Consider the following 18,207-nt stretch of genomic DNA (forward strand, 5'->3'; position numbering starts at 1 on the left):
CTCTACTAAGTGGTACCAGGGGTACCCAGGGCCAGTAAGTTGAAATGCCATCTAGGGACTGCAACACTTGTTGTGACACCCTGAGTAGGACAAGGTAAAAAGTATCTCCCAGCCTGTGACTGCAGGCAGGCAAAGCAATTAAAACAAATGACCTCTACTTTGCAATTTCCAACAATGGCAAAGTCCAAACCTCCCTTCTTAATATACTAAGGGCCCGATGTAGGTAAATATGAAATACCGATTCCTAAATACCAAATTTTACCAATTCGGTATTTAGGAATCGGTATTTCAAATGTAGCTAAAAATTCGGTAAACAGTACCGAATCGGTAATATTCGTTATTACCGAATCGGTAAACAGTACCGAATCGGTAATACCGATTCGGTAATAAGGAATCACCTTCCCATTCATTCCTATGGGCCTGGAGGTCCATAGGAATGAATGGGAAGCCATTCACGATCTATTACCGATTCGGTAAATACCGAATCGGTAATAGGGGGAGCATATTCAAGGGTGGCAGGGTGTCACATTGAAACCCTGTTGCACCCCTGAATTGTGCATGTGTGCACATGTGGCGCACATACATGCCCTAATGGCATGTATGTCTGCCACATGGCACCTTGAAAAAAGCAAATTATTGCTTTTTTAAAGGTATTCGGTCTCTACCACCAACTTGTAGTTGGTGGTAAAAAATGAATCCTGAATGCAAAAATGCACTCACTTGAGTGCCTCCTACATAGCTTTTAAGGAGTCGATATTTTACCGATTCCTTAAAATAGGGAATCGGTAAATTACCGAATCCTTAAAACCTGCCTCCTACATTGGAAAGGACTGAATACCGGTCGGTAATGGGAAAATTACCGTTTTTCGTCCGTTACCGACCGGTATTTAGCTACCTACATATGGCCCTTAATGTGTATAGGTCACTCCTAATACAGACATATCTAGTTTAAGTCAGGCTGCATATATTAAAAAGAAAAACATTTGTTTTACATGTTCTAACAGTAAAAACTCACAATTGTCGTTTTTACTCGAGAGAGGCTAGTAGCACCATTGGTGAGTACAGGGTTACAAGAAGACAACTCAGCCAGTGCTAACTTCTAAATGGGACTACTAAAGTTGGTACTTCAATGTATCAAACAACTTGTTTCATTAAGCCGACTTGATGCCCAAGTCGAAATTAATGTAACTTGTTGCTACATTCAAATTTTAGGAAGTTGCCACTCTGTTGCCATCGTTTCTCGGTGGCCTTTTGCAGATGCTGGCCACAAGACAGCCTCCTGCCTGCCTGGAGAGACGTGTAAAGGACTATCAGGGTAGGTACCTATAGAGGCCTGCCGCTGAAGGAGGTGTTACCTCCTCCTGGCAGGAAGCAACACAGGGTGTTAACCCAAAATCGCGAGCTTCAAAGGAGAGACGACCTTTGCAGGGCAACTGGTGAACATCCACGAGAGGTGAAGCTCTTTTGTCTGGGTATACAGTTTGGCGTCAGGACAGAGAGGGGAAGCCCTGGCCTAACTATTTTTTACATGGGTGTGCAGCCCCTAGGTAACCACACCTCGGCTACTGAGCGCAACACGCCAAGGGAAGGATTCAGCCATCTTGGGATTGGGCAAAACAGAGCATTCTGGGATAGCTGGATGTCACATTTCATAAGAACTTGTCATTAGGCGGGAGGGAACCAAGTAGTCCATTGGCTAGCGACTGAAACCTCCCCTAAGGGCACATCCTGGGCATAAAAGGGGCACCCCTGGGAACCAGAATTTAGATCCCGCTTAGACTGGAGAAGAGGACCGAAGATGGACTGATCTGCTGACCTTAAACCTGGCAAAGAGAGGCTGCACTGAAGTTGGAATGCACCTGCAACTCCTTGGGCTAGTGAAGGAAAGAACTGTTCCTGTTCTGTCCTGCTCGAGGAGAAGATGTCCCCTGGCCCCAGTCAGAAAGAGAGACTTCAAGAGTAAGTTGTCTGACTTCCTGGTTGCAGGGCCACAACAGCTGAAGAAGCCTGCCTGGCGAGTTGCTGGCCGAGATCACCAGATCATTGCTCCTTGCCCCTGGGCAGCCTGGAAGACTGAGACCTAGGGCTCAAAAAGTTTCACCTGAGTCTGCTGGACCCGGGCGAGTTGTCGGAGTGCTGGCTGGCTGCCTATAAGGAGAGTTACCACCAAATAAGGAAACCACTGACTTTGTTCTGCTGGACTACCAGTAGTCCAGTAGCAACTGGACTTTTGCTGAACTCGAGAGGACCTTGACCCCTGTGGCCAGACTTGCCTCACCAAGATCATAGACCAAGGATTAGCCCCAGGAAGTCCCTCATCAACTGCACAGCATCTTCAGTATCCTGGAGCATCTTCATCATCCTGTATCCGTTGTATCAGGACAACCCCATAGATGTTAATGGCAGCTGGCCACTAACGCCGAAACTAGACTGGAGACTGCTTTTCTTGTGAAGGAAACTGTTCCTTTGGACCTTGATGACCCCTCTGGAGTTGGTCACCCAAAGTACTTGTAAGTAGCCACATTCATCCTTGATGTAACTTTTTGTTGAAAAAGTTCTTAAGTGTTAAATTCATTGAATTTTCCAAAGCTTGTTCACGGCTGTGTGAAAAGTCTTGATTTATTATTGTTCGTTGTAAAACTTATATATTCCGAAACCTCTGGTGGATCTTTTTCATTTTGATGTCTATAAATTCGGAAAAACACAACCTATTTTTATAAATTGGTAACAGATTTCTTGAGAGACATGTTTCTTTGTTCCTCGATTGTTTTGATGCTACTAAAATGCTTTACACTTGTTCCTTTGTTGAAGCATGACTGCTCAAAACCACAGTTACCCAGGGTTGACCTAAGGTTTGACACACGAACCCTGACTGGTCCTAAAGGGGTTGGATGTTTATTACACGGTGAGACCTTACCACCTCACCTTATTATACACTCCATTTCCTCACAGTAGTGTATTGCACGGTGAGCTCTCACAACCACATCATATATTACACCCTATTTCCTCACAAACAGAAAACTCAGAACCTTGGTTATGCTGCTCTTGCTCGGATGTCAGAATTGTAGTGACATTCGTTTTTATTTCATCTCTAAAAATGGCTCAAACCATCAACCGCTTTGTTATTACAACTATTATCAGCTGTTATCAATCTCTGCTGCAGACCAAGAAGAGGTAAGGGGCTTACGGTTTTTTTAACTGAGCCTTTTTAGGTATTTCTTGGAGGTGGAAGCAGAGGGACTGCAACGCAGTGAGGGCAGTTACTGAGCTTTGGGTGGGGCAGTGGGTGGGTATAGGAGTTTATAGGGTTGAATTTGTTTATACAGTGCCAGCATGCAGCCTTAAGGCGACTTCAGTGCGCTTACTTCTGTGGTCTGTCATTCATGCATAGGTGGAACAGTGCTCAGGAGTTTTTGATGGTTCCTGTTTCAGTTGTCTAGAAATGACTCTAGAGTTGCTCTTGACACCTATCCTTTTCTTTACTATGTACAATTCCCCGAGTGCAGAATTATCTGAATGTGTGTGTTTGGGCGGAGACCTTGTTTTCGTCGCCTGACGTCACAGGCTACCTTTCCATTTCAAACTATGATTAATGTATTATAAAGCGAGGTTTACTTTATCTGGAAGATAAACACATATTAGCAGTGTAGCATTAAGTGGAGGCATTACATCTTGAAAGGCAATTAATCATGTTCTGCACAGAATGAGTGCAGCTGAGCCGGTTCAAAGGTGCTGTTGAGCTGGTGCTGTCACATGCTCGCGCCAGCTGGTGGAGGAGGTGACGCAATGCGTCTTAAACAACGTACAGCTTGTGTGTGCTGTTTGTGACTGTGAGTGAAGAGAGGTACAGTAATGAGAATGAGTATGCTTGAGCTAACCTTTCTAATCCACTGGGTATGTGTCCGGCAGCTTTTCATCATTCTCAGCTACAGCTGGTTTGAAGAAAAATGTGGCACTGAGGGGAAAAGGGGGGACTCCATCATCCTACAACAATAACAAGGTTCGTTATGCTGCGCCTCATACCGCTGTATCTAAGCGCTGTCAAAGTTATTGACTTCGAAGGGATAAAAGGCTGAGTTAGCCTTATCGAGATTCTAAGTCCAGAGCGGCATCCCACTCAGACAGCAGAAAGCGGTTAACTCGCTCAGCTACCTTGCCTCGGAGAGGGCAGCAAAATGCCACGTTGACAAAGATCATAACAGCCCTTTCAATGTCCCTTGTGCATGAGACAAGCACGATCTCACTGTGCCAGCCACAGTCACAAAGTCATGATGGTTCTTTTCATGTCGTATATGGCGCAAAGCGGGTCCCATCGTACTGAGGGACCTGTACCGGCTTACATTTCCGACGTTTACTCCGAGCCTTTGGCAATCGGGCATTTGACTCTCACTGGACCATTTTTATATACAGAATAAGCGGAGAATTTCCACTTTCACTGATTTCTGATACATTTCTACACATTTTTGGAACATTCATTTTGATGCATAAAGACACTCCATGTTTTGGCTTTTTTCCAAGCCACTTGTGCTGGAAAACCACGTGTATTTCAAAGCTATTCCGCCAGCACCCACAGTCAGTTCCACTCTTTGCCTTTTGCCCCGCAGACAGTTATGTAAGTTGGATGTGATATCAACAGCATTTACTTTAACCAACTGAGATGACTCAGAACTATTCAGTGATCCAGGGCAGCAATGCAAGGGAATGGATTGAAAATATAAGATAATTGGTCTAATGACAGAAACATTGGTCTCAGTGATAGCAAGAGCACAAAATGTTTTAACAGTTCTTTACCGAGACATTTTCCACTACTTGGTCTGTAGCCTTCTGGACATCGAAGACACTCGTATGAACCAGGTGTATTAATGCAGGCATCTCCAGGGCAGGAAGAAGGGTACTGGCACTCATCAACATCTGCAAGGGAAATATTCCTTCATGAAGGTAACATATGTATAGAATTCCATAAGTAAGTGGGGACAAAAATAACCTTTCATCTATATAGGAATGAGAAATACTCCTATGTGAAGCTAACAGAATTAGCATTCCATTAAAATATGCAGATAGAAATAAATCATCAACATGTACAAGAAAAACACACCTTCATAAACTAACCAAAGGATTACTAACCTGCAATTACTGTTCTCCTCCCAGGGGATCTTTATTATAGTCATTAGCTCTGAACCTTCCTAACCATCTGAGGGTTCCCGCATCTTGGATTATTTGAAAAAATTCACTGAAAAAAAACAGAGGCTCCAGGGACGTTATAGTTAGGTTCAGATTTTACACACACAAAACCGCAGAAATCCAGCAGTTATCGTTATAGTTATCTCAAGTAACTATAACTCGTGCCCAAAAGTAATTATAACCCGGGCCCTCAACATTTGCTGTTGCGGGATGGGAGTAATGCCGGCTCTTGCTGCACCCGGGATAGGTGAGTGTGGGTAGCTGGCGGGGCTGTAGGCACCTTGAGCCTCACCGCACAGCACCCAACAAGGACCAGCTGTGGCGTGCACTACAGGGGCACCCGACTCAAAAAACTTAAAAACAGAAGACGATGCCTGCTCCAGCTATTAAAGCACCTCAGGGTGGGCTAGGGTCTGGCGGGGATGGGAAGGGATCTGGGATTGGCACGACCTTTTATTTGGGGAGAAGGACATTCAGCCCCCATTTTTGAGCAATATTAAGGCCACAGGGACTCCATCCCCTGTGAGTTGATTTCTTTCTTAGGGGAGAAGGGCAAGTGGCCCACACCTGGAGCCATAATATGGCCCCAGGGACGCCAGGGGCAAAGTATTTTTATAACAGAAATGGGGGTGCTGGACCCTCTTCTCTGGGACTCTGAAAGGCCTTGGGACCCCATTCCCTGGGGAGCAGCTATTTTTAATTGGGGAGCAGCGAGTGGGTCCCCCATCCGAGCCAATCTTTGCCCCCGGGGTCCCCACCCCTGGGGGCCCGATGTCAGCAGTGTCCCAGGGACTCCATTCCTCATAATACTGCTGTTGCCTACCCAGGAGAGCGCAGACAGGTAATCAAAATGTAATTCTCTGCCTGCACTCTCTATGGAAGGGAACACAGTTTTGCTCCTGTCCGGCGAGAGTAGAGAAAAAAACTGCTCCCGCCAGGAGGGAGCAATGCAACATAGCCAACTCATCACCCAGTATTGGTGCTGGCTGGGGAACCAACAGGGGCCAAGAGGGCTTTGGTTCTCCCCCGCTGCCCCCAACATTTCAACCGGGGCACACACGGTAAAATAATGGCCGACTTCCGATAGCACCCATGCTTGGTGCTGGCTGGGAAGCCATGAGGGCCACAGGGCCTTGGGGCTTCCTATTCAGCCCCATACAATTACAATTGGTTTGGGTGCCCTGAGGCACATTCAGGAAGTTAATGACTGGCTCCCTCCAGCACCCATTGTAGATGTTGGCTGGGGATCTTGCAGGGGCCTTGGGGGCCTTGGGACTCCCTGCGGCTTCAAAGTTATTATAACATTTTGGTGTCATGGGAGTGAGTTAAATGAGCGACAAGAGCCACACATTTACTATTCACTGCTCCAGGCAAGGAGCACCCCATAATGCACTGTGAGGGCTTTTTATGTGTATTTTTTCGATCCTGATAGTGGCCCTAAAAGGAGTAGGGGCACCACCAAGCATTTTTCTCAATCTTGCGGAGACCTCGCAGGACAGCATTAGCCTCCCAGCAACATAAAAAAACACAGGAAATCTCCTGGGTCACTGAATCCATGACCCCAGGAGAGATTACATGCTTTTTAAAAGTTCGACTAGCTAGAGCGATATGCTTTTCAGCTGGAGTGTACAGACCCCTGCCTGAAAAATATTTATGAAATACAGATATGTTATTCGTTTTAATTCTTTATTGAAAATATTGTGACTACCACTATTATTAAACATTGCAATGTGTAAAATTATTAATTATACATTTTATTGTAGCTACTGGTGAATTTTTGACATAGCCGATAGATGTGCTAAATATATGCTGATGTGCTGACTCTCTGATGAAGCCATTAAGTCCACTTTTTAGGTCTCACCTGATCCAGCGCATGTGCTGGTCTGGCGAGACTTATTGAGAGGGCTCCAAAAAGTGCTACCAGGCAAGCCTAGAGCTACAGTGCTTGGGCGTGGGCGCGCGCACCGCGCTTTACCGCGATTACTTTCACTGCCGCACGGCCGCTTTGATGTTTGATCGTGATCGCGATCACTGTCACTTTCGCGGCCGCACGGCCGCTTGACATAGCCAATAGGCCTCGCTTTTGGGACCTTATAAGTATTTAGTTATGCAACTGTTGCATGGCTAAACACTTATAAGGTCCCAAAGGCGAGACCTATTGGCTATGCCAATTCTTGTTATATTTTGGTGTTCTGACCCTTTGACAAAGCCTTACTTAAAATGACACCCTTTGCATTATTACATGACATAGTTGGCTGTGCGCCGCGAGAGGTTAAGCACCCAGTGGGGGTTGGGCACCTGTGGGAGGTTGGGCACCCATGGGCGGTTGGGCGCGGAGCCTGTCCTCATGCCCTAAAGTAACTATAACTCAGTCTCTCGCCATGCACTGCTAATTACCTAATTTATTACATCACTCATGACATGTTCTATGACAGCATTGATAACATCACTGCAACATCTAAAATTACATAATTTATAACAACGCTGTGCATGGGGACAGTGGTTCCGAAAATATACATATATTAGGTATATATATGTATATATATATTCACTGAAAAAACCATAGGTTTCACACATGTTATAGTTAGCTGGACATTTTACTGATAAAAACCAATGAAATTCCCCCGTTATAGTTACTGTAGGCAACTATAACTCACGCGACCGCAATCCTCTGCTGATGCTAATACTGTATTTAGACACTTATTTGCCCATATCTTCTTCCATTAAATTTTAGCTATACATATATTACAAATATTTTTTTTTCATAAAGACACATATGTCATCAGCAGAGGATTACGGTCGCGTGAGTTATAGTTGCCTACAGTAACTATAACGGGGGAATTTCATTGGTTTTTTATCAGTAAAATGTCCAGCTAACTATAACATGTGTGAAACCTATGGTTTTTTCAGTGAATTAGCAAGGTTTTTTAAATGCTATTTCCTAACTATAACGTGTGTGAAACCTATGGTTTTTTCAGTGAATTTGTACGTTTTTTTAAATGCTAAGTTACTTTACGCCATTTGTGGCGTGCGCGCCCACTTAACGCAGTTCGTTCCGTGCACGGTTTTTATCAACTTTAATAAGCCCTGTACATTTGGTGGCCTTCGGCCACCAAAAGCACAGGGGGTGAGGTCAATGTGGATAGTGTTTTTTTTATTTCGATTTTATAATTTCATGTTGCCAAAATTACGTTTTTTTTCTCTATTAATAAGCCCTGCACATTTGGTGGCCTGCGGCCACCAAAAGCACAGGGGGTGGGGTAAGTGTGGATAGTGTTTTTTTTATTTTTATTTTTTTACCGTAAGCGTACGGTAAGCTTACGGTAAGCGTACGGTAAGCGTACGGTAAGCGTACCCCGCGAAATTGCCGAAAAAAAAATAAAACCGTTTTTGCTCTTGGGGGATGTTTGGGGACTCCCTCAACATGACTATGTGGGAGGGAGTTGTCAAAACAGCCCCGTAACATGTTTTTGGCCATCATGTTTGATAAACAACACTCAGTGCGAGAGACAAAATGGCGGACGCCGCTTCCTGGTTTCGGCCGATTCGAATGTTTACTAAGATCTAAGAGCCAATCAGAATCGCGCTCGCGCACGCCACCGTAAGCTTACGGTAAGCGTACGGTAAGCGTACGGTAAGCGTACCGTAAGCGGGCTCAGATATATATATTGATTTAAAGGCTATTTTCTCAGAATCTACTGAACAGATTTACACCAAACCTACAAAAGGCACTTCCTTGACCTAGGGACTACCTCTCTGCCAAATTTCTAGTAATTCTGTTCAGCCGTTCGGGCTGTAGCTCGTTCTAAAGGTCCTATGGAAAAATGCATGGGAAAAACGTGTTTTGGGACCCCCCTTTTATCTCAGCCCCCGCTTGACGAATCCCCCCGAGACTTTCAGGGTAGGAGCGGAGCGTAGCGCCCCACCTATTTTGAGAAATTCGCGAGGATTCGTCGACCGGCGCCAAAGTTATTCAAAATAGAATGTTGAGGTTTTCCTATGGAAACGTGGTCCTAACTATAACTACCTACTGGCGACCGCCAGTAGGTAATATATATATATATATACATATATATATATATATATACACACATATATATATGTGAGTGTGTGTGGATATATATATTTATGTGTGAGTGTGTGTGTGTGAATATATATATACACACACACATCCTCTCTCGTTCTTTTGAAAAGTCATTTTCTTCTAGGAAGGCTGAAGCCTGAAAGGCTGGGAAAAATGCTGCTGCTCCTTTATGGAATAGCATACCATCAGTTTACCATCATGCTTTGTAAGTGGCAGCTGAGCGACTTTTCCTTTTATGGAGATGAAGGATCATGGAAGAATTGAAGTTAACACACTTTGCCATTTCTCAGGGGAGGTGGGTGGGCTGCGAATGACTTTTTTTTTCTTTTTTCCTTGGACGAGTCTAACGAAACGATTATGGCTTCTTCTTGGATCGTAGCTGCTCTCCCAAGTACCGCATGTACTCTACGTAGGTTCAGTGCCGGGTTGCGGTGCGGCATGAAGCCAGACTGATCAGGGTGGACTAGATCGCCAATTACTTTGACTAGACGGTTTGCAAGGAGCTTGGCCAGGATTTTGGGCTCTGCATTTAGAAGGGAAATTGGCCTATACGAGGCGCAGTTGGTTTTGGGTTTACCCTCCTTATGTATAGTGACCAGCGTGGCCACCCTCTGATTTATTGGCAATGTCCCTAGCTCCTTGCTCTCTTCAATCATGGCTTTCAGGTACGGGGCTAATTTGTCCGGCTTAAGTTTGTACAGTTCAATGGGTATGCCATTGGGGCCAAGGGCCTTCCCAGAGAGCAGTGTTCTAATGGCCTGTGCTATTTCGTCATTTGTCAATGCACTTTCTAAGAAGAGATGGTCTTCCTCCGATAAGGTGGGGAGTGCTATATCACGCAGTAGACCGTGTGAGTCATCTTCCGTGTATGGTGTACTGGCCGTGTATATCGTCTTTAAGTGAGTCTCAAATTCATTTGCAATGTCCTGTGGGTTGGTTATAAGTTTGCTATCTGTATTTATTAGCTCCGGTACCAGTTGACTCGCCATTCCCTTTTTATCAAGCCGGGTGATTAGTTTCCCCGCTTTGTCTCCCAGGTCGTATATTCTGCCCAACTTTTCCCTCCCAAGCCTTTTGGCTCTGTCAGTCGCTAGAGCTGTGTATTCGTCTTGTTTAAGGTGCAGTGAGTGGAGTTTTTCGTGTGCAACCTCTGTTTCTAATTCTTCTTCTAGTCTGCTGATTTCTGCCTCCGCTTCTACCATCTCTTTCTGCCTGTCCTCCTTCATCCCAGCAATCAGTGATAGTGCCTGTCCCCAAATTACTGATTTAAATGCCTCCCACAGGGTCTGGGAGGAGTCTACCGAACCCTCGTTTTCTTGGAAATAATTGTCAATAGCTGTATGTAGTGCTTTACGGACTCCAGGATCTCGGAGATACCACGGATTGATGGGGGCAATCTTCCCCACTTTTGCCTGGCAGAGGATTATTTGCACCCATATCGGGGAGTGGTTGGAGATCCCTCTAGCTAAATGTCTGATGTTGTGGAAGTGAGCAGCTTGTGAAGCGGGATCTAGGATATAGTCTATGCGGGATAGGCTATGATGGGCCCCGGAGTGGAAAGTGTGTTGGATTCTTTCTGGGTTGTATGCCCTCCACCCATCCACCAGCCCTAGCAGCTCAAGGAAGTCAGGTAGCCATCTATTAGATGATCCAAGCTCATGTGGTGGGTCTTGGTCCAATGTGCCCGAGGCCACTGATTTAAAGTCCCCTCAATCACCAGGAGACCTTCCGGTAATGAAAGTAAGAGAGTACCCAGGTCTCTAAATGTGGTGCTCTGGAGGCCAGGTGGCACGTAGACCGTCATAAGTGTTAACGTGTGTCCTTCCCATAAACCTGTGACTCTTATGTATCTACCCTGGTCATCTGCCCAGGTGGAGCTCACAGCAAGGAGAAAGGAGTTTCTTACCATAATTCCTACTCCTCGTGAGCTGGTCGTGAATCCCGCATGCGCCACCAATTTGTAACCTCACCTGTTTAACGCCTTACAGAAGTTTCCCACCAAGTGTGTTTCTTGAAGCATAATAACGTCAGGGGCCTGCCGTTTAATATATTGCAGGATGACACTACATTTGACTTTATCTCTAAGCCCGTTGACATTCCAGCTTAATATTTTAGCACTTTTGCTCCATTGTGTACTCATTAAGTCCAAAATAAGTCATAAGTTCCTCTGTACGGTGCAGATGAACAAGTTGTTGGACAGTTTCTTCCAGTTTCCGGGTTTTACTTTGTAGCTCTGTGACATTGGCTTCTGTCTTGGTAACACGCTTCGACGTCTTGTTCATGTCCACCCTGAGCAAGTTCATTTCGATAGTGACTTTGTCTATTTTCGTTTCAAGTGTAGCGCCCAACACTTGGATTGTTGCCATTATGGAACTAAGTGATGGTTCTGGATCACCTGTCCGGCCACCTGTGGCCCCATCGTCTGGCAGTGTCTGCTGCGGGACTGTGTATTTGTCGAGTTTGTTAGATTGCACAGAGGAGCCTCCCTTGGGTTTCATTTTGCTGGGATGCTGATCGACCGTACCTTCAACGCAATCTGGTCTCTTGATTCTAGGCAGGTCTCGCACTGTTCCAACTTGTAAGGTCCAGAGATCAGTTTGGATTGGTGGCCGCTTCGCAATTTAGTTGGTTGTGAATGAGTAACTGTCTCTTAGCTCCCCCTACAATGCAGCCACCGAGGGTATCTGTATCTCTTTGAGGGCCAAGAAGATCCAGCGGCGTCCAAGAACATGTCACAAGTGTAATGTCTCACCCTCCTCCAGATGCCAGCTGTGACGCGCCTAGGGAAGAATCAGTACCCCAGAAGCTTCTAATGGGCTGCTCGAACGGTTTGGTAACGCGTAGGTCCTCCCTCCTGGCAGTCGTGTTGTACCAGCTCAACCCCAGTGAGCCTCACTTCTGTCTCCTCTTCATGTGGCGCAGCTCGCCAAGCTTAGGATTGCGTCACCCATGCTCCGATATTCATACATTAAGCTTTCAAGGAGTCTCTTTAAGGAAGAGTAAACCTTGATCTCATCTAGGAAGTCTTTCACAACTGGGATTTTTTTTTAGAAAGGTCTGTGAAAGGCTTTTTCTACAAGCAGTAAAAGTTGTCAGATGTATCTTTATTGGACAGCAGCCCAGCTTAAGCTAAATCATAAAGGTAGGGAAGTTCTGCTTCATTTTGCCAACTGCTTGGATAGTTCTAGTTCATGACTATTCGCAAACATTTCCCGGGGACCACAAAGTACTGTCTGTGGAATGCCCAAGGGCCGCACCGATGCCAGCAATGCAAGGGTCGAGGTGATGAAAGGTGGGCATAGGGGGATGCAAATTAAATGCATGGTGTGGATAACAAACTAAGCCTTCAAGTGACTTTTGTCTGCCACCAATGCTCTATTCTCATGCACCAAGAATTAAAGTCAAAGCATTAACTTCTAATGTAAAATGTGAGAGGGAAAGAGATACTCACCTGGTAGCTGAATTGCAAAATGTGAATTCAGAAAACCTTGTATCAGTCCTGGCTTCCCCACTTGATGAAATTATCTGATCCTAGACAATTTGTTAATTTCACTTTGACTCCTATTTCTTCATTACCACATATGAGAACCCTTAAAGTATATGAGTTCAGGATGCGTGCTGTACAAAACCTTCTCTTGTGTTTTATGTAATAAACTATGATGTTGTTTATAATTATATAACAACCAAGGCTACACACAAGATGCACCTGACAAATGACTTGCCTCTTGGTTCACTAAAGGAATTGTTTTCAGAATGGGGTTGGCATGAAGTTTTCCATGATCATGTTTGAAAACTATCACTGCTAATAAATGCCTCTCAATGCAGTGATATAATCTGATCCACTAAAGTAAAACACTCATGCATGTTGATAAAATACACTTTTTGTAGTTTACAAAGAGTTTATCATGTTTTTACATGTTTAATGCAAGATGTCTCAAAACTATTGGTGTTCCTGAAGAAAAGTTGTCTAGGACACCTTATTTTCTACTTTACCGTTACTTTAGTTAACGTGTAAATAAAGTATGCCTGTTTGTTTCACAGCTTTCTGAATGTTCCTGCTCTGCAAAGTGAATAGCTGCCCAGTGCTGCTGCTCACCAGGAGACCACAATTAAAAGTCAGGAGGGCCGCATGCGGCCCCCGGGCCATACTTTGTGTGTCCCTTTTCTAGTTTGTGAACATCACGCTTCTTTTCTACTACAAGAGTTCAAGAGCTAGACTGCTGAGCTCAACAATATAAGGTTGGGAGGATCTGTCCCTGAAATAGAACAGATGATACAGTCTTCCTGACAGTCTCTTGTGTGGTCATTCCAACAGGTGTAGAAGGTCAATGTACCATCACCGCCCAGAAGCAGGCTGGTGTATCACCAATATTGTGGTGGCCACTCTGGAGCAATGAGGATCATCCTTGTCTTGTCTATCATTCGCTGGTTGATTACTGATGGAACCAATGGGATCAGAGGAAATGCACAGAAAATGTCTTCAATCAAGTGCCCTAAAGGGCATTCCCCAGTGTGTGCCTGGCTGCTAATATCTGAATGAGTGAAGGGGTATTTCTTGGTGTCTATGTTTACGAATTAGTCCACTTTCAGAATTCTCCAATTGCAAAAGATCTTGTGCAGTACATCGACATTTAACACTGTTGGACTTGGCCCTTTTTGCAGGGTCATCCCTGCACGTTTTGCCTTCCTTCTGTATTTTTCTGACCTGTTGTTGGCTGTTTTATGACTCTGGGCACTTTACCACTGCTGATCAGTGCTAAAGTGCATACACTCTCTATTGTAAATTGATGTATGGATTAGCGACTCCATGATTGGATTATTTGGTTTACTTGTCAGACCCTGGTACAGTGCACCATGGGTGCCCAGGGCTTGTAAATCAAATGCTGCCAATGGGCTTGCAGCACTGGTTGTGCCACCCACCAAAGTAGCCTGTAAAGTGTGTCTCAGGCCTGCCATTGCAGAGCCTATGTGCAGTCTGGTACTGCCATGTTGACTGGCCAAGTGCACCCACTTGCCAGTCCCTAAACCTTCCCTTCTCTTCATATCAGACACCCCTAAGGTAGGCCCGAGGGCAGCGTCCATTGTAAGTAAAAAGTAGGACATGCCCTGGTGTGTGTGGCATGTCCTAGTAGTGAATTACAGTCATTTTCGTTTTTCACTATTGCAAGGCTACCTTTTCCCCATAGGCCAGAATGGGTAGATTGATTATAACACCTTATAATCCTAACTGACCCAGGTAACATGGTAGAAATTTGAGTCTAGTATGTCTGAACTCAGAATGATAAAATACATCTTTTAGTGAAGTTTGTTTTAACATTCTGTGTTTGAAAATACCACTTTTAGAAAGTAGGTATTTTCTTGCCTAACTGTCCAAGCCTGCCTCTGCTAGGTTGTGTATTCGATGTCTGGTTTGTGAGTGACAGGGGCTGGGGGGATCCAGGAGACAGGGTGAGTCAGCACAAGGCTGAATAGAGAGATCTGCATGTAGAGTGGTGGGAGTAGTTGCACCTGGGACCTGAATAGGACTGTGCCTGCCTTCCACAATGCTGGCTCCCCCTCCTGTGGTGTGTCTGATGTCCCTGGCCCACACTGTCGAAGGAAAGAAGAAGTCCTGTAAACAAAGTGCTCCAAGACTGACCACAACTGGTTTGGACTAGGCAAAGGGCTCCCTGCCTTCAGAGAACAAAGAGAATATGAGTATAAATACTGGGGCCCAGACCCCAAGACTTTAGATCACTTCTAGGAAACAAGAAGAACCTTTGCTGAGGAGAGGAACCAGAGAGAGAGACTGCAGGAGGAGACTATCCCTATGCTGTGTGCTGTTTGAGGTTTGGACTGCAGTGGTTACCTGAAAGCCAAAGAAAGGAGAAAGGACTTTGTGCTACTTTCATCAACTTGTAAGAAGATCTCCAAGAACTTGCCTGCTGCCTGAAGTCTCAGGGATACAAGACTTTACCAACCCGCTCCCCTGAGTTCCCTTACTGGGAATCTGAAGTGCCTGCTGTTGAGCTGGGCCTTCTGAGAGACTGTGTGTCGCTGGGAGCTGGAACCGCGACTCAAGACGAAGAAGCGTGTCACCGCCTCAGCAGTTGTTGTCGCATCGCTGTCGTCATCGCATCGCCGAAGCGCCTCGCATCACCGAAGAAGAGTGTCGCCGTCACAGCAGACGACGTCGCATCACCGGAGAAGCGTGTCGCTGCCGCAGCAGCTGTCGTCGCATCGCTGAGGAAGCTTGCTGCCGCTGTCGCCATTGCATCACCGAAGCGCCCCGCATCACTGGAGAAGAGTGTCACCGTCGCAGCAGATGCCGTCGCATCACCAGAGAAGCGTGTCGCAGGGCCTGTTGCGGCTCAAGAAGATTCACCGAGTCGCCGCACGGCCGTATGGTGTGCATGCATCACCCCTTCGTTGTCGCAACATCAAGCAGACGCCATTTTTGTTCATTGCACCGGGTCGTCATCGCATCGCGGCGTTGCTAGTCACATCGCCACAGAAGCGCAGTGAGAAACCGACGCATCACCTCCCAATGCGGTGAAGAACCGACGCATCACCTCCCCCGAAGCAAGGAACCAACGCATCACCATTCTTTCGTGTTGGGAACTGACGCATCACCTTCCCTGCAACTCTTTTGTTTGTATCGCGTTACGCATCCAAAGGTACATTGAATGCTAAGTGTTGCATTTACCATCTATAGGGAACTAAGCTATTCCTACCATTTTTAAAGTACAGTATTGTGGATTTTTGTCTTTGGTGGTCTTGTGCTAAGTCTATATAAAGATACTTATTTTTATAATACAATCTGTGTGGTGTCCATCTGTAGTGTTGTCACTGTATTACTGTATGTGTTCACAAATGCTTTACACACTGCCTCTGAGACAAGCTACCAAGGGGGTGAGCAGGGGTTATTTTAGGAGTGTACCCCCTTACTCTGACTAGACACAAGGGCCCCTATTTGGTCAAAGATACCTACCTCTGCCAACTAGAGACCCTCAAATCTAACATTGGGGGCAGCGGTGGGATCCAGACTTGCATTTGTGAAGTATTTTGCAAGGAGAGGGGGCTACCTGTGAAGAGGAGATCCACAAGGCGGGATCTTGAGGCAGCCCTGCAAAGCTATGAGGTGCTACGCTGGGAAGCAACACTAGCAGATGACTCTGAGGGGGAATCTGAGGGGGAGGATCCCCAGCCAGAATACCAAGAGGGCAGTGGCCCTGAGGAGGAAACATTTTGGGAAAGATTGGCTCGTGAAGAGAGGAATCTGATTCATGCTTGTGACGGGAGGCTGAGGCAGCTAGACCGGGAGTGCGAGGAAATGGAGCAAGCCTTAGCTGAAAAAGAAATTTGTGTAGCTCAGGAAGTGAGTTTTGCTGAGTTGGAGGTGGAATCCAGCTCAGATGGTGGCAGCAAAATTTAATTTTCTAGTGCTGAGGGAGAGATGTGGCACCTAACTTGAAGGAGGGGTTAACATACACCAGGAGGTTCAAGGATCTGAGGTAGCTCCAGTGGTTCGCAGTGTCCCGGAAGTAGATTGGGGCACTGGCTCAGGGGTTCATGGTCCTAGTGTTGGGAGGGACACTCCACTGACTCTAGATGAGAGGAGCATGGAGAGGGGTTCCCCCATGGTTGAAGTACTGGTGTGCGAGTGTGGAGACCACCCAGAAGAGTGTGGGTTGAGTGACAGAGACAGTCAGATACTGTCTTGCCAGTCTCAGGATAGTGGTGTGGAGTACGTGTGCAAGGCACTGGATGGTGAGGTGAAGGATAGTTTGGTTTACCCTTGTAGCGAGCTGTGTGATCCAATTGTGGGAGAGCATATTGTAAGTCTCTGTTTTCTAGAGCTATGCCAACACCTATTGGAGAGTGAGTTCTCTGACCCCAGGGAGCTCACCGGGGAGGCAGACCTTTTGGTGGATTCCAGAGGGTCTGAAGAGGCATTGGGGAGTAACCCTAAGGAGAGTGGCTCAGGTATCTTCCAACCCAGAGTGGTGGAGGTGGTTCAGAGTATCCCATCTAGGTCCGTGGTAGTGGGAGGGGTGTAGGGCATCCCGTCCAGTCTTCAAGGTGAAGGTGTGAGACTGGGATATGTCCCAATAGTGCCCAACCTCAGTCTCAGGGCCTGGATGATTCCTTAAGGGAACACCAGGTAGGGAACCTAGTCTGTCCTGATGGGCCACCCATTGAGGGGGATCCCCAGTGTCTAGTGAACTGGGAGTGTCTGTAAGCAGGCCTCCATCAGTTCTGGTGTCTGGCAGTACCACTCCTAAGTGGGTGGTGCAGAAGTACAGAGTGAGGGTCGAGAGGGGGAGAGAGTCCCCAGTGGAAGAACCAATGGGTCAGGGGCCAGCCAGAGGGGCTGAGTCACCGATGAATGACCATGGTGACACCACTTCTGTCCTGGGGGATCTTCACGTGCTGTCAGATAGACAGGGGTCGGGAGATCTGCGCCAGGCAGACTGTCACATGACACATGAGCTGTGTGTCACCCTCGGGGGCATATGTGCTCCCAATAAAGTCCTGGTGCGCCGGGCAAGTATTCAACCGCAGGGGTTGGTCCCTGGGTTGGGAAGCCAGGTTCAGGTGTTGTCTGACCTGGAGGGTGGGACAACTGTAAACAGTGTCGTGACCGGGTTGTCCTCTGGGGGTACCGCTGCTGATGGGAGGGTGCAGTACTCTAGAAGTGGGTGCAGAGGGAGGGAGTCCTCACCTCTGACCCTGGTTCAACTGGAAGGTTTAGACCCTAGGTTGGAGGGCCAGGCTCAGGGGTTCCCCTCGGACCTGGAAGCCCAGTTGCAAGATAGAACCCCTGAAATGGTGGGCAAATTGTGCAGGACACCTGCTACAGGCACCCTGACAATTCTGGAAGGGGGTACCACTCCAAGTGGGAGGGTACAGAGCCCCAAGGAGGAGGAGGAGGACTGGGTGTGGGAAAGCCCACCCCAGTC

The 18,207-nt window shown here is 46.6% G+C and overlaps 1 protein-coding gene across 1 annotated transcript in view; it reads right to left on the reverse strand.

The window, feature by feature from the left end:
• LTBP2 (latent transforming growth factor beta binding protein 2) overlaps nucleotides 1-18,207 on the reverse strand; it is a 1,878,832-nt gene that overhangs the window by 564,805 nt on the left and 1,295,820 nt on the right. Inside the window, exon 16 of the mRNA XM_085626762.1 lies at nucleotides 4,792-4,911. Within this exon, the coding sequence (XP_085482888.1) occupies nucleotides 4,792-4,911 (120 nt within the window). The remainder of the gene's footprint in view (nucleotides 1-4,791; nucleotides 4,912-18,207) is intronic.

The sequence above is a fragment of the Triturus cristatus genome, chromosome 9, assembly GCF_964204655.1.
Source record: "Triturus cristatus chromosome 9, aTriCri1.1, whole genome shotgun sequence".
In the NCBI taxonomy this organism is placed as follows: Eukaryota; Metazoa; Chordata; class Amphibia; order Caudata; family Salamandridae; genus Triturus; species Triturus cristatus.